At 32.0% G+C, this 18,114-nt stretch overlaps 1 protein-coding gene across 1 annotated transcript; it reads left to right on the plus strand.

The window, feature by feature from the left end:
- Positions 1 to 11,630: 11,630 nt before the first annotated feature.
- LOC132060299 (uncharacterized) lies at positions 11,631 to 13,374 on the plus strand. The gene has a single exon (XM_059453272.1). The coding sequence runs from the start codon at positions 11,787 to 11,789 to the stop codon at positions 13,266 to 13,268; it is 1,482 nt and encodes a 493-aa protein (XP_059309255.1). The 5' UTR covers positions 11,631 to 11,786; the 3' UTR covers positions 13,269 to 13,374.
- Positions 13,375 to 18,114: the final 4,740 nt, after the last annotated feature.

Below are 18,114 nucleotides of genomic sequence, written 5' to 3' on the forward strand. Positions count from 1 at the left end.
ATTATACTTAGTCAATTGTGTTTATTTCGGCTTTATTATTTTTTTGAGTGAAAGTTTGATCTGTTAGAGGTCAGATTTGCAAAATCTGATATGAACATAATTTCCTTAATCGGTTTCAGTGAACTTGGTTTGTGATGAATGGTTACAAGAATTGGAATCGACTAAGAACGCTAATTGTATAGAACCTTACAATGTGATTTTGCTTTTTAGGAGCTATTTTGGCCACTGCAAACGTTGAACCAAACCTCCATTATTGCTCTCTTGTATGTATCTAAACTATTATTAAGATTTGCTTTATAGGTCGTGGAGGGTGCAAACGTGCTGCGGTGCCTGCGAATTATTGCGGTAGATATTGACAGCAAAAAATATTATTTGTATAACTCTTCTACATCATTTGAGATTTTGGATAGTCTCCATTCATATTTCACATCAATTGTTTGACCAAATTTGAGCTTGCATATTCTCTTAGAGAGAAGTAAATTTTAAGTTCCTACATATTTTTATTGGAAGTAGAGGAAGTAAGGAAACTAAAAGAGATGACAAGATGAATGGTGAAAGAATTGACTTATATTGGGAAGTAATGTTACAGGCTCTCTTTTATCATACTTTATATTGTGAATATACTTGAAGCTTTGTTCACTTATACTGTCAATATACCTGAAGCTTTGTTTACTTTAGCATTGTAATGAGAACTAAGAATTACTACATGATTGACATTTTTGAATGGTTTAGAGATGAAATAGAAGCAAATAAAAGAGAAGGGGGCGAAAATTTGGGATAAGCTATCGTAGGGAAATTAGAAATATATTTGCTGGTTTGGTTTTTTTTTTTTCTTCTCAAATTAGTTGGCTAATTTGTTTTTGCATGATTTCTAATGATAAAATTGTGAAGGTTTTTAATTCAACATTCATCTTCTTAAACCCCACACCCAATGTTCTTTTACAATTCATTTGAAATCATCTGGATTAATTTCTCTTTTGTTCTCCTTCCCAAGTTCGATACTATTCTTTTCGGAATACTTTAAATTGTTCAAATGTCATTATATTCTTTTGATCACTATGTCTTTCTAAAATTTTGCATGTAATCAATTTACAAGCATGATAAGATACATTAACAACTGTATACCATTTTTTAGTTTTATGTACTCTGACTCAAATAAATTCTTATACTTGTTTTATTCATGTAAATTGATAATGAATATACAAAGGAAAACAAGAGAGATATATTTTACTTTAACCAGCGCGCGAGAAGTCTTGCGAGCGTATTAATACAGTTATTAATTAATTAACTACTTTTTGTCCTAAAAGTACCACTTTTCATAATCCTAAGCTGTCACTTGTCACAATCCTAAGGCAAACTATCCTCTTTTTAATAATATATAGATATAGATATAGATATAGATATAGATTTTGCTTTTGTATGAAACTATTCAAATATCATGTTAGCAATCCTAAAAGCGGATCAAAAATTGGGCCGGCCCACATCATTTTTACCTTGACTTGGGCCAAGCTCATTTGCACAAATGTCCCTCTTTCGGGGTGGTCATTCATTTTAAGCCGTCGGCATGTTTGGCGCGGCATAATTTAGATTTCGTAAGGCATAGTTTATATTTAACTTTAGCATATGTATTATGACATAGCACAAATTATGTCAAACAAGGTAAAACTTTCAACATCAACATAATATGAAAAAATGACATAATTTTAAATTTTGCTCGGCATAGTTTTACATTTAACTTCGGCATATGTATTATAACATCCACGTAAATTATGCCGGACATGACAAAATTTTCAGCACTCAACATAAGCTGAAAAATACTATAAAACTTGTGCCGCAGAACTTAATTCCTACATAATTTATGCCCAGCGATGCAAAAGTTCAGTTTTCGAAGATAATGTTACAGAAATTATAACTTGCGAAGCATGTCTTGTTATTTTCCTTAACTAAGTAGCGGGCGGGGGGGGGGGGGGTGGGGAATTAAAAGACCGGTGCGTTTGAAGGAAATGCGCAACAAAATGATTCGACGGATCCAAACCTTGGAGCTTCTATCAGGTCTTATATAGACTCTTGGAGACAAGCCCATCAATTGCTTAACATATCTTCTGGCCCAATAATATCCTCCAGCGCCTTGATGAGCCACCTTAGTAAAAGGGTTTCAGAAATCACTTATTTTTCACAGAAAGAAAAATACTTTTCTTAATGCCAAATGGAACCATAAGGTTCAACTTATAGAGTTATAGGGTGGCTCGTGACGTTTTAGTAATAGATTAAACGAATATACATGATGTTTTAAGTCATAATTAATCATCTTTTTTCACGAACGGTATGATGAATGCAAAAAATGTAGGGATTGTTGTCCTGATATGTTTTTTTTTTCTGGCTTAATCATTTAATATCCAATGCTAAGTAGTCCGACTAATTTATACTACGCCATGTAAGAACATCAAGGAAGTTAGAGCATTCTCTCTTTGGAATTATTTTTTATTTTCTAGATTCGAATGCGGAACTTTTAATTATGAGTGCGGGAATTCTAATCATCACAATACATCTCTGGTTGGTGCATATATTTCAATTTTATTAACATGTCTCCTAATTAATACACAAGAAAATGCAAAATGTGAATGTATGTATCAACAATACAATTAGGGGAATTGCTCTTATTATTATTCTCTCACATGCTAGGGAGTACTATTTATATCTTTTTGGGCCAATATTTAGTCCTTTTCATACCTTAGATCATCGGATTCTTCTTCATCCAAAATGAATGTCCAATTGAATCCACTTTAACAAGCTCATCCACTTTATAGACTTTTTGGTTCCCCATCAAGCACAAAGATTGTTTCACTATGTTTGTGAAAGGAAAAAGAAAAAGTGAGCACAAATATAAAACATGGCACAGGAGATAGGCCTAAAAAATGTAAGTGATTCCTTTCTATTTATCTCAGCTTAGTGAGTAGAGTTATTCGATGTTTATACTGGTGATAATTAGCAAATATCCTACAGAATAATTAATAGAAAGTTGCATTTATCACGTAAAAATAGTTGAGGTGCGTGTAAACTAATCGGATATTAATCTTCTAAAAAGATAAGTTATAGGAGTGATAGGCGGACCTAGCTAACTTGTAAGCTATGAATTCACGAGAACTTAGTAGCTTTTGTCCAAATCAATCACATTTTTTATAACATCCACACAAATTATGTCAGACAAGGCAAAACTTTCAATGCTCAACATAATAGAAAAAAACAAAACTTGTGTCGCATAACTTAATTCTTCTGAGAATTTATGCCGAGCAAGGCAAAAGTTCAGTTTTCAAATATAATGTTATAGAAATTATGCCTTGTGAAGCAGATCTGGTTATTTTTATTAACTAAGTAGCAGGGGGAAAAAAGTTAAAAACCACACATATGAGGGGCAAAAATTAAAGACCAGCACGTTTGAAGGGAAATCCGCGCAAAAAAATGAGCAAAGGATCCGGCAACAGGCTTATATCTAGTCTTATATATGACTCTTGGAGACAAGAAGCCCATCAATTGCCTAACACATCTTCATGGCCCAATAATATCCTCAACACCATGAGCCACCTAAGTAAAAGGGTAGTGATTCGGACAATCACTTATTTTTCAGAAAAAGAAAAATATTTTGTTAATACCAAATGTACCCTTAAGTTTCACCTTATAGAGTTGTATGTGGCTCATGACATTTTAATAATAGATTAAAGGAATATACAGGATGTTTTAAGACATAATTAATCATTTTTTTCCATGCATGGTATAATGGATGTGCACAATGTAGTGATTGTTTTCTTGATATTTTTATCCGGCTTAATCTTCTGATATCCAATGTTCAGTAATCAGGCTAATTTAAATTCGAGCTAGTACGCCATGTAGGAACATTAAGGAAGTTAGAACATTCTGTAGTGGAATTTTTATTTTCTAGATTCAAATACGGAACTTTTAATTATGAGTGCAGGAATTCCAATCATCACAACACGTCCTTGGTTGGTATATATATTTCAATTTTAGTGATATATCTCCTAATTAATACACAAGAAAATGCAAACTGTGAATGTATGTATCAGCAATACAATGAGGGGAATTGCTCTTATTATTATTCTCTCACATACTAGGAAGTACTATTTATATCTTTTTGGGCCTATATTTTATCCTTTTCATACTTTTTAGCATCAGATTCTTCTTCATCCAAAATGAAGGTCCAATTGCATCCACTTTAACAAGCTCATCCACTTTATAGGCATTTTGGTCTTTAATTCTTAAGTTCACACCCCATCCCCATCAAGCACAAAGATTGTTTCACTGTGTTTGTGAAAGAAAAAAGAAAAAGTGAACACTCGTTATAAATGGCATAGGAGAGTGATTTCTTTTTGTTTATCTCAACTTTGCGGACAAAGTTATTCGGTATTTTTACTAGTAAGAAGCAGTAAATATCGACAAAATAATCAATAGAAAGTTGCATGTACCACTTTAAATAGTTGAGGTGCACACAAACTACTAGAATATTAAACTGGATGCATAGTTACCCTTACGTCTTTAATACATGGGACCAACACTTGAAGTGGCTGTCAGTCGAGCAAAAGGCAAGTCTCAAAATGCTCAGTTATTCAAAATGTGGTACACAGAAATTACGCATGCCTTGTGGATTGAAAGGAACTTGAGAATATTTGAGAAGAGAAGCAGATCATGGGAAAACATTGTAAAGGAGATTATCTATGTCATTTGTGTCCGAGCTCTTCCTAGGATCCAGAATGTAGTTCATAGTTTTATATTCTAGATTAGCTCTTTGTTTATTTGATGTTTTGAAGATGAATAGCTTAGCTATGTACAGCTAGCTACAGTGTTGTAAATCTTACACTTTGGTGATTAATTAAAAATAAAAAATTAAAAAAAAAATAAGGCGTAGGAGTGATAGAGGCGGACCTAGCTAACTTGTGAGCCATGAGTTCACGCAAATTTAATAGCTTTTGTCCAAATCATACATATATATTAAAAAATTCACTAAATATCTATAAGTATTTGACTGTGATTTACTTCGATTTATCTCAGCTTTGTGAGTAGAGCTATTCGATCTTTGTACTGGTGATAATTAGACAATATATGATAAAATAATCAGAAGAAAGTTGCATGCATCATGTGAAATAGTCGACGTGCGCACAAACTTCTTTGATACTAATAGTGTAAAAAGTAGGATATGAAACATGATCCAGGTTATGAGTTCACGTGAATATAATAGTTTTTTCAGACCCCATATATATGAAAGAAAAAATTCTTGAATTTCCATAAATATTTGACTCTAAACACAATTATTATTTTATACATTAATTTGAATGGATCCCCATAAAAGCACATCACACCCCCTACTTATGAGCTCAATAATCCAACACTATAGCATAAGCTTTTTTCCCCAGATGGGATCTTTTAAGGTTCATCTTTTAGATTATTCTGTATTGTTTCACCCTCCATGTGAAAAAAAGTCAGAAAATACTGTGTTAGCATTTATTCTCGCGGGGATAGGCAAATAGAAATGAGGCATCCACTTAAAAAAAAATCCATATTGCAAAAAAATTAAAAGAAAATGGGTCTAATTGAAAAATCAAATATCCACACTTTCCTAGGACTTCAGTGTGCATAGACCATGAAATAAGTGTAGGAGTCAATGTAAAATAAGAGTTTAATATATTCAGATCGTTTTATAAGCAAAAAATTAAATTAAAAAAATAAAGTCATATCACACGGCTCCAAAATTTTATCGGTCTATAATGAAAGATAACTAGTTCAAACTTTTAGAGGAGTTGTTCACTAATGATTGTTAACAGTTGACTTTTTTAATCTTTTCGATACGTAGAAACAAGTTAATTAGAAAGATTAATAACTTAAATCATCTAATTTAAATGGTCTTCAAGAACAAAATACAAACTAATAACACAAATTCTGTGATTGCAACTGAACTCATATATGACTCTTGAATTATGTATTATGTGGGGAAAAAAAATACATCGATTAACATAACGCTCATTTTGAACCTATAGATTCTAAATTTTAAATCAGATTCTATTATGAAGTAGGACCATTTAAATGTAATTAAATGGCTGGCACTTGTCAGTACAAATTTGGTACATATTTTGAAAGGTAGAAATAAATCTATTTAGACATGGTGGGACTTTTTATGCGTGAAGTCATAAAGGAGCACTGGAAGGTGCATTGCCCCAGCTACAGCTAACAGAACTGTTTACAATATGATTGGTTGTACTAGTGGTGGAGTATTTACTATTTCGACTACCTAATAACAGTAGCTAAATATATAGGAATTATATCAACGAAAGAAAAAAAGTTCTCCTTGAATCTTAGAAGATTTTTTTTTATTTTTTATTTTTATAATCGTGATGTCCGGTCAGTTTCCATACCTCGATTGATTTTATGAATACATGCTACTTTTTATGCCACAGGGAGTATCGAAAACTACACGTCTATCAAAGTTTTGAACAAAATGAGAAGAAATCATCTGAGTGTCTTTTTTCTTGGCGAATTTGAATCCGAAGGCTTCAAGGATTTCAATTCACTTTATTGAGACTACACCCTTTAGTTCAAGTATTTAGTGTATAGAGAGAAAATCAACCGGTCCGACTAATCCGAATTTACACAATAAAAGTCTATTAATTGGAGAAGTGATTTAGCTATTATTCTTGAAGAGGATCGGATCGTTGGGAATCAAGCCCTAAACATTAGGTTAAGAGTTAAATACTTACCATTTAATCACACTCTTCGATGAAACATCGTAAGAAAGTTAAACATAATCAGCAACCACTAAGCGTAATTTTGCAACAAATTTTTTATTTAATAGAAATTCTAGTAAAAATGACATTTTAGAATTAAAAATGAAATATTTTTTGGTAGGGAGCGTTTTTCCTTTTAATAATTTTATGCAGCGCGAATTTGAATTAATCGAATTAATAAATACCGAAGGACTAAAACAAAAAAAATTACATTATTCATCCATCGGTTAGAAGTGAGCAGACATATATGAGGGGAAATATTATATCTCCCTCCAACCGGATATATTGTCATTAATTAGTTGAAGTTGGCAACATCTATGTAGTCTTTTCAATATATCGCTAAAATTAAAACTTCGTATAGTAATTGTGTAATATAGGAGTATAGAGTAAAAAAGTGAACGTTTAGTATATATTTGAAAACTAAAATGTTTGTTTAACCTAAACAAGAAAGGGGGAAGGTGAAACATATTACAGTCTAATCTAATAATTACAATTTCGCCTTACATCACTTATTTCAATTATCATCGGCGAATATTATCTTGTTGTTTAATTAGTTTCAACTCGTCATATATTTACATGTTACTCTCTCATCTTTAAAAAATTGTACAAATAGAAGAAGCAAACAATAGGAATCTTTGAGAAAGATCAAATTCATCACCTATAAATGTGACTAGGATAATTGAGATCCCTTCACTCGTAATTAACTTGAGATCTTGGAGTCGAATGAATAGAAAACCTCTTGACAGGAATTAAGGAGTGTTTTATCTTTTCTAATAAATCTACCTGACACAAATCTAAAAATCTAGTCGAATCAGTAAGTTTTCAAATACCAGAATTTCAAATGAAGAAAAGAGAAAGATTACTTTTTCCATCTAATATTCAATACAGGCTTTGGGGCACGACTAATCCAAATTCGTCTCAGAAAATTTTATCTTCGGTGCTCCCTTCCAAAAGTGACTCCATTGCCCGAGTATCAACTCCTAAACTAAATTCTTGGAGAAAAAAGAATTTTCTGCTTGATCCCGCTTTGTTTCTCCATCCGTCTGATATTCGTTGTGGAACCAACTAATCCAAATTTGCGATGTTAAGTTTTCACTTTTGGAGGTAAATTTAACATTCCCTACCAACCCTTCTCCGAACTCAAATCCGAAGCATATATGATTAGGAATGAAATGGTACTTACCACTCTACCATAATAAAATTCAGGTTCATATATATGTGTTCTTTGTTTAGTTCCAAGAACCAAAGGGCCTAATAATATGTGCATTGTGCAGTGCATACTTGCCAAAGTACTGTAGCTGCCACTTTCCTAGTAATAACAACCAAACAAGCACATGTTTCATAGAAAGTTCTATGAAATTATCACCATAAATAATTCGTATTTTGACATATAAAAAAAACAAATACTTTATTGGGACAAAGACCATAATGGAGGTTCAGTTTGACTCTCACAAACAAGACTGACATGGTGGATCTCTTAACAAATCTTTTTTCTTCTTTCTCTGTCTTTTTATGTTTGGTAGAAAAAAAATACTTTAAATAATATTCCTTACATCTTCAAAAAGAAAAAAAGGGAGGAAAATGAATGGTTTTGGTTTAATAAATTTGGTATTCAAAATTTACTAACTCGACTAATTCAGTTTTGCGTAGAATAAATTCACTAAGGGAAGTAAAAGTCTCTTCACATGTACAATTCTATACGTGGAAACATACTTTCAAGTTGTGCAATGGAAATTTTGTGTTATTATTCCTCAAAATTATGATTTAGGTCCTGATAACTTTCAATTAACTGAAATTTATACTTTAAAGTTAATTCTTCTTCTTGTAAATCTTCAAAAACTTAATGATAATTATTAACCATTACATCATTTAATTACCTAAGTGCTATATTAAATTTGTATTCTTTTCATATATGAGGGTAATATAGTTCTAAAAATAATCTCAAGGTAACATATTTCCTATAAAAATTAAGGACAGAAAAATACATTTTAATTAAAAGTTAAATGTGCTTCATCATACATGACAAAGACTAAATCTAGAATTTACTAACAACCGCAGACCAAAAGTATTATTATCTCTTATTCAAATTTCATGCGACTCTTTTTTATATTTTATTATTATTTACTTGTTGCATGTCTTGATAGGGACAACTAGTTACAATTATTGTTTATTCAACCTGTACATTATTAGATTGCCACAAGAGTATTTCCTGATTATAAATGGAATTTTCTTCTGTAATAATTGACTTATTTATTCAGATAATTTCTTAATACAGCAAGAAAAATTTAAAGCAGCAGAAATAAAAATAGTAGGACTATAAATTATAGCAATTGAAAACTATAACCACAAAGCCAAAAACTTGTCAACAAACTGTAGGGTGGCCCCTCTAATTTTAGTGCTCATTAGCATTAATACACACATTTTCCTCATTTATTAAAGTCTGCCCCTTCTGTCCACCGACACTTTCATAGCAGCCCCACCTTTTGCCTATTATTACATTGTCCTATCATAAATTGACAAATTAATTTTCAATGAAATCTTAACGTAGATTTTGAATTAAGAATATGCTTATATGTCCAATTGTCACTTCAAAAGTCAGATAAATTTTCTTTAGTACTCCCTCCGTCACAATTTATGTGGTATTTTTCAATTTTCTAGAGTCAATTTGATTAAACTTTGAAGCTAAATCAGATTAGATTAATTCAATATTTTAAAATTAAAATTTATATATTGAAAACTACATGAAAAGTAGTATAAATTGCAACTTTTCTCATATTAATTTGGTGAAAAAATATACCTTGAGATGTTGGTCAATGTTCATGCAGTTTAAATCTCGAGAAGCAAAACGTGTCACATACATTGGGATAGAGGGGGTAATAATTTAGAATTTTTTTTCTTGCTCCAAAAGAGTACTTTTAACATGTCAATTATGTGAAAACATTTTGTTGATGAGTGATAGACTGACAATAAGATTTGATTTTAAAAATTTTGCGCAATATCATATCATGTTAAATTGTGCGACTTGTTTCTTATTCTGAATTGCATCAAAATTACTCATATTTGGGAATTAGGTGTACAAAATTACCGCATTTAGCCTAAGATTAACCATCCAAATTTATTGTGCCTACAATTGTTTCTTTTAATCTTTGCTAAAGTTGAGTTGGAATCATGCACCAAATTGGTAAAAATTAACCACCAACTTATAACTTATACTCCATCTCTTAGAGTGGAATGAAAGCTAATTACCGTATTTAGGCTGGATTAACCATCCAAATTAATAGTGCCTACTATTGTTTCTGTTAAACTTTTTTGCTAAGTTAAGCTCAAGCATGCACAACATTGGTAAAGAAATAACCACCAACTAAATTATACCCCATCTATTAAAGTGGAATGATAGCTTTAAAAGTTGATCAAAACAAAGTTCAACCAATAATTTCGGTACTCAGATTATGCCAATGACAATTCAGTCAAAAAAGAACTATTTTCATATAGGTGGGTAAATATTTCAAAGGCTGTATATTTTTGAAAATTTTACCACAAGGGAAAATCTTGTTAATTAATTTTGTGGTCCTTAGCTTATTGTATCTGAGCCAAATTAGAACTTCTAGAGAATATGTTACTCGATGGAAAAGAAGTACTTTTTGCCTAATTAATCAGGGATCTGTGATGCTATATGTAAATATCTGTACACTTTAAAATTTTCAAACAAGAAGTCGAAAAATTGACTTGCCCACAAAAGATTGAGTTCTATAATTTTTCATGTAACACAATAGAAGATCACATCAATTGAAAGTTAATTGCCCCAAAGATGATTTCTAAATTAAAGTTAAGAAATGCAATTACGACTTTTTTTAAAAATAATTCAACTAGAAGAAAATTTATTTTTATAAAAGAAAGTCTCATTAATTAATTTTGTGATTTCAATTGTGTTTGAGTCCAATTAGAACTTTACAAAACCTGTTATTTCGTGAACGGAAAAGGTCTAAAAATGTCCTTGAACTATTACAAGAGGTCTAAATATACCCTTCATCCACCAATTTTGACTCACTTATGTCCTTTGACTAACGGTCAACAATGAATTATTATTTTTTTAAATTACACGTGACAACTTCTTATTGCCCAAAATTTAAACACACAGAAAATCTAACTTAAAAAAGAGACACCACTAATCTTTTTCTTAAGGGGTGTGCAAATGGCTAAGTGAACACTCTTTTTTATCCGAATATGGTACTCTGGTTGGTACCTAGATAAATTTGATATGATCTTTGTATGCAGTTCAGAAATCCGCATGACAAATACATATATACTCCCTACGGTTCAAAATAAGTGTCAGTTAATCTTTTTATTTTGATTCAAAATAAGTGTTCATTTACAAAATCAAGAAGGAATTAATTTCATTTTTTCAGATTTGCCCTTATTTAATCGATGCAATAAATAAGCAAGAGTCTTATTAAATAAGGGATGTTTAGTCAAATATTTTTTTTCTAGGGGTTAGTGTTTTCTTAAGGGCCGTGAAAATGCTAAGTACGCTTATATTGAAATGGAAGGAGTAACTAATTATTAACACATGAATAACTAAACCAGACATAGCTAATAATGCATAGATTCTCTCCTAATTAATCTCTGTATTTGCTAAAACCACAACTCTAACCATCTACCAAACCACCCTAAGTAATTACTCACGCTTTAGACGATATTTTGGGAATTTTATATTTGATCAAAATCTACTAAATTATTATTGTCTATTATATTATTGTTATACATGCAACTTTGTTCTAATTTATTTCCATCACTAATAACACATTAACACCTTTAAGAGAAAGAGGACAACAGAGAAACTCCATATATATGGAGGTGGGAACCTTGAAAACCACTTAGTGAGAGAGAGAGAGAAACACAACATCAATAACAATCACAAAACCACAAAGCTTTCTAGATAGAGAAACAGAAAGAAAAACCCACTGTCTATCTGTGTGAGAGAAAGTAAATATAGTAGGCATGAAATTCACAACAAAAACCAAAGAAAACAATAACAACACCAACAATAGCAGCATTAGTAAAGAAAGTTGGGGTATGGGTTTTTTCTTCATATTTTTCCCAGAAGAAGATGATAACAATATCAACAACAACAACAATATTCACAACAAAAAACACAACTTTTCTTTGTCTTCATCATCATATTCTCCATCATTTAAATCCATTAACACAATCCTCAAGCGTTCCAATTCATCTCATCTTCTTTCCAAAGCACAATCAACAATTTCAATTTGCGCACTTTTAATATTCATCACACTTCTCCTCTTCACTCTCTCAACTTTCGAACCCACAAATACCATACAATATCACAAACAAAAACACCCACTCCCGACCCGACCCGTTTCGACCCGACAAAAACCGTTGGTGTTCTTCCCACATGCATTGCAAGGTATGGGTTCGTTGTATAGAAGAGGAACAAGAGCCATGCAAGACGTCATTGTCGCACACGTGACCGAATCTGTAACGGTAAAAGAACTGAAGTACTTCCTTCGTTTGGTGCACAGAACTGGATCCACTTGTAAATCCGACATTGTATTTATATTTTCATCCAGAACCAGTTCGTTCGACAACGTCACTGTCGCAGAGAACAACTCTTTCTTGAAGCTCCTCAAGAATTATACCTCGAATTTCGACCCGGCCAGTTCCTACCCGACCCTGTTTGACCCGACCCGCTTTGTGATTTCGGGTCTGAAAGAGAAGGAAAGTGGAGAACCAATATGGGGTAGGAAAATTCGGAGCAGTAATAATAACAGTAACGGGAACGTGACCGAGTTGACTCATCACGAGTCGACTCGGTTGAGTTATGGCTCGGTGGTGAGTTTTGATGTAGGCGAACTCGATACCGAGAACTCGTTATCGGGTTTTTTAGAACATGTTCCAATGAGTTTGAGAAGATGGGCTTGTTACCCGATGTTATTGGGCCGGGTACGAAGGAATTACAAGCACGTAATGTTAGTGGACGTAAAGGAATTTATCGTACTGGGTGACTCACTGAGTCAACTCAAGAATCATAGTCCTGAATCCGTTATATTAACAACAATTCCTAGTAAGAGAAAGAATTCCGAGAAAAGACAAATTAACCCGGGCATTGTTTTTGGTGGGGCCCGAGGAGTACGTAGACTCGCGAACGCGATGTTAACGGAGATTGTTCGGGTTATAATGCAACATAAAAGGAGAAACTTGGTATCAGAGTCGGTACTGTTTAATCAACTTGTTGGGAATGAGTTTATATTGAAGAATGTGAATTTGATCGTATCGGGTGAGTCAATTCATGAACTGAGTTCACTCACTGGGTTATTGAACTCGAAATCGGGTTCTAATTCGTTTAATACTTCGAAATTTCCAATTATTAGGCGTGGAAATAGTAATTTAGATGTTAGTTATGTTTTTAAGAAGTATTTGTGTTCTTCTCCTTTGGATTCTATAGCTTATAGTGATTGTTAGTTAGTTAAGAAAAAAAAGAAAATCACAGGTTTATATATTTTTTTGGGAGTTTTTGTAGTGTTTTTTTGTTCATAATACAATTTGTTCATTAGTATTTTGATTTTGGGGTTAAACTTGTCATTTTTTTTAAATAATATTTTGCTCTCCTATGTTACTTATGGAGGAAGAAAAGGAGAAGGAGATAATTGATAGTGTTCAAATTGATATTGGCAATTTCGTTTGTTTATTTTATTTCAACTTTTTGAAAAAAATTATATACATTATAGTATAAAGAATTTTTATATTATGTGTACAGTATTATCGATTATTACTCATTATTGACATTGTAAAAATATTCTTGATCCATCACCTTTGGAAAGAATACTTTTTTATTCGAAATGATTGTAAGAAATACACTGTGACGCTTATGATGGAGGGCTGACTGATGAGAATAAATCGAAATGAAGAACCGAAAGGTTCTTAGGATGACAAGTTTCAGAAGAAGAGTGCATGTTCAACTTAAGGGGAATCTCACATCAAAAAAGAGAGAAAAGTGAAGAGATTTATAAAGTATAACACAAGTTCACACAATATATGCATTTATGGATTTGTTGATGACACAGGCCGAAGGACAAATTTGTAAGGTCAGTTGAGCTAAGACGGACAATATGTGCCGTTGACTTGAATTATCACATGATTTGTTAGAACATTGGTCAATTTCACCTTTTGGGGGGAAAAAAGAAACTTGATTGATCTAAGTTAGGGGAAGAGCTTGTCATGACAAAAACTGATTTTTTTTTATTTTTTTTTAAAGGGCTGAAATCAATGAACTCTGTCCTTTTTTTATTTGGAAATTTCAGCTGGCAGTTGATTTAGAGAAGAAAATTAACTGCTCCAATAAGTACAAAGTAATTGCAGAATTTAGTGAAGGAAACTAACTTCATTGAATGATTTGTCATTCATTCATAAATGTTTGGGACAGAAAGCCTGCTGTCATTCTTAATGAGGGACAGTTTAATAAGGTCCTTGTGTCAATGAAGCATTTAGCAACTCTAAATACAACTTTAATTCTACTCATAATCTTATTTTTTCTTTTCATAAAATTTACCAGCCTAGAAGTTTGTAAGTATTTTTTTCAGATTTGCCTCAGCCTCATCATGGGATGTACATTCCCTTTAGAGATTCAATGTCTTCGTTGAGGTTTTTCCTATCATCGAACTATGGTGGTCTTATTTTAATATCGTATTTGTCACAACCTAAGTCCATAACATGTATTATCTCTTTTGGTCTAACGTGCCTCACAAATTTGTCTCTTAGGCTAGGCCATAATCGAGCCAAAAAAGTGTTAACCATGTGAACTTGTGTTGTCTTATATAACATCGATCTTCACTTTCTCTCTCTTTTTAATGTGAAATTTGACTAAACTTACCGGATTAGAAATATGTTAGTCCTTCTCTTTGACTCGTCCTTCATTACGAATGTCACATTTTACATCTTCAATGGTTGTACATGAAAATTAATCAACACCATAATTACCGTTCTTTTTCCCGAACATGATTCAATCATGAATTTATCCTAGCTAACTAATTTAACTAACTACTTATTACTGTTTCCAGCCCTAGAAGAAATCATTCTTGCCTTTCACCTTCATTTAATTTCAATAGAATTTACAAGGAATACACATGATGTCACTCTTTTCATTTACAAAACTTTTCCCTTAAGAAATATGCAGATTTTTTAAAATATTGATAATATGAATAGACTTAAAGGGCAGTGTTAACTAAAATTTGACAAATTCAAAATAATTATTGAGTAAATGGTTTTTGAGGGTTTGGGGGATAAAAGATCACCCGCTTTTTTTGTCCTGAATTTCTAAAGCAACACTTATTTTGGAACAAATTTTTTTTGCTAAAGCGATATTTATTTGGGACAAAGGAAGTATCTACTTATTAATTTGTATAAATATCCAATGCAAATAAATTTTTATCAATATGTGTGCGTGTGGAGGTGGGGGTGGGGGTTGTTTGGGAGAGTTGAAGGAAAGGAGTCATGGAGGGAATGTGAGGCAGCTAAACTCTTTGGGGATTAGGGAATGCATTGATTGAAACCATGTGTTATGTAACACATTTCCACCCCTTTTTCCCCCTTTGTTTCCTTTCCTTTACCCCCTTTTGACTAGATCGATTAAAGAGACACACAACAAGAAACGTGATTAATTTAATTTCATGCCTTTGCTTTTCTTTTATTGTTCTTAATAACCACCTTTCACAGCTTTTTCCAGCTAAACAAACAGGCTTAGCTTTCTTGCACTATCATGGGAGAGGGGGCATCTTGAGGATTAGTTATGCGTTCACATAAACTTAAAGGCGGAGCTCATATTTAAAGATTATTGATTCAGGATTTTAATTTTTTTTAAAGTTAGTAAGTTCTAAATTAATAATTTTGTATATATTCAATAGATTTCTTCTTTGAGCCGAGAGTCTATCGGCAATAACCTCTCTAGCTCTCAAGTTAGGGGTAAGGTCTGCGTACACTTATCCTCCCCATAGATGACAGACTCCACTTGTGGAACTACACTGGGTATGTTGTTGTTAACTTGTTATTCAATAGATTTCTTAAGACAAATACATGATTTTTACTGGTTATTAAAACCAAAAAGGGGCCTCCATCCCCTCATATTATGTAAACAAAAGGAAAAAGGGGTTTTAGAGAAGTCTCATGAATTCCTGAGATCGATTTTTATTGATGAAAAAAATACGAAACACAAAATTGATAAGAAAGAGAAATTATATTCAAAGTTTAACGATATTCGTATTACGTTAAGAGTGTCTTTAGACCGATATAATCGGACAACTAAGGTAAGATGGAAGTTTAAAGGGAATTGTTATTTTTATTTAAGAAAATAGGAAATTAAATAAAGAGAAGTGGAATTTATTTTTAAGTTCACTATTCCCTATGCTGATCTCCTCACTTGGCGCTTTATTGTAAGTAAAATAATCGAGATAAGCAAAAGAATTATCCTCTGATTTAAATGCATATTAATATATCGTAAACTTATATTTTGTCTCCCCCATTAATTACGTCTTAAGAAATTATAATACTACTTAATTGCTATTCGAAAAATCTAAGCTCCGTCCAACTCACCCTTTCAATTAATTAACTAATCACAATTAATTTAATCAGCAAGATTAGTTTATAATTAAATGATTGACATAGAAATCTTAACACTAATGGCATGGTAAACTCAAAAAGTGAAAAAGAGGCAATATTGAAGGAATATAAGGTAGCTAAAGTTTTTGGGAGTGGAGAGAGCATTCATTGAAACCATGTGATCTATAAAAGTCCTTTCCAAAATTTCCCTTTGTTTCCTCCCTTTCTTTTATTTGGTGTCCCACTCGATGTTCGGTATTTATTTCGAGTTTGGTTAATTCGGATTTACGCCTGTTTATAACTCAAATAGCTAGAAAGCGCTCTTTACTATTCCCTCTGTCCAATTTAAGTGTTTTAGTTTGACTAGACACGGAGTTTAAGAAATAAAGAAAGATTTTTTAATATTGTTGTCCTAAATTAAAGATGTGTATCATTGAATCGTGTGGTTAAATTTGCCATGTAGGATGTTCGAATTGTTAACTTACTAAATAGAGAAATAGACACTCTTTTGGACATACCAAAAAGGAAAGTAAGACATTTAAATCGGGACAGGGGGAGCACGATTTCTTTTTTCATACTCAAAGCTCGAACTCGGTACCTCAGACTAATAAAAGGATCCTATCCGTCCCACCAGTAGAAACTATGGTAATTTTCTCCCTTTCAAACTAAAACTATAAAAAGGAGAAACACAAGAGAGGAAATCTTAGCCTAGAAGACATGATTATTTCAAGTCTTCAATTTGCACTTCATTAATTTTTTGTTCTTTTGCTAGCTTTTTCCCAACTTACCAAACAACCCTTCCAGTTGACCTATGAGCTTCGGGTAAAATAAGGAAAAGAGCTGGGGGTCAAATTTGTCATGTAATATCCAAAATTGTTTAATTTTATCCATACGTTATATTTTGAGTTCATTTATATTTGTGTTGTTAGAAAAAATTTCATTTTAATTTGTCATTGACTTTTAATGGAGCTCCAATGCGAGAATAATTCTAGAAATAGTCAAAGTAGGGTAAATTTGGACCCTTTCTTGAACTATTCTGATACATGGAGTCCACCAATTTTACGGCGCATAAATTTCATAAAATAAATATCAGGTGACTTACGAATGACAAGTATGAATGCACCTAAGGTATATCATAAACAATAAAATTAAGTAATTTTGGATATAGTATAAGGACAAACTTGAGTCCTTATTCTAATAAATTAGTTTGTGTAATATCACCATGTAATATGAGCATTACATCATATGCTTGCTCTGTAACAAAAATTGAAGCTACTCTGACAACAAAAATGATCTAATTCTACGCACTGATTATGTAACTTAAAATATTTACATAGTCAAATTATTTACAAGATAATTACAAATAAATGTTAATATGAAAAAATATGCTTTGAACAAAGAATAGTCAAATTATTTACAAGATAATTACAAATAAATGTTAATATGAAAAAATATGCTTTGAAGTTTGAACAAAGAAAAACAAACTTATTTATTGACTTCACTACTCTCTATGCTGATCTCCTTATTAGAAGCTACATTTTGACGTTTCCTCGAATGATCTAATTCTTGCTATTAATATTTTAAGTCATTGAGATGAGCAAAAGAATTATCCTTTGAATACGCAAACTCTACATAATTTGCATCTCAAATATAGTACACTAATTGCTTACTCCATATTTGTTTAAGCTTTAGAACATTAGAATACTAATTGTTACTG

Source organism: Lycium ferocissimum, chromosome 6 (assembly GCF_029784015.1).
Source record: "Lycium ferocissimum isolate CSIRO_LF1 chromosome 6, AGI_CSIRO_Lferr_CH_V1, whole genome shotgun sequence".
Taxonomy (NCBI): domain Eukaryota; kingdom Viridiplantae; phylum Streptophyta; class Magnoliopsida; order Solanales; family Solanaceae; genus Lycium; species Lycium ferocissimum.

Bases quoted from the DNA above. Each gene is read 5' to 3' on its own strand.
- LOC132060299 (XM_059453272.1), top strand. From the start codon at position 11,787: ATGAAATTCACAACAAAAACCAAAGAAAACAATAACAACACCAACAAT.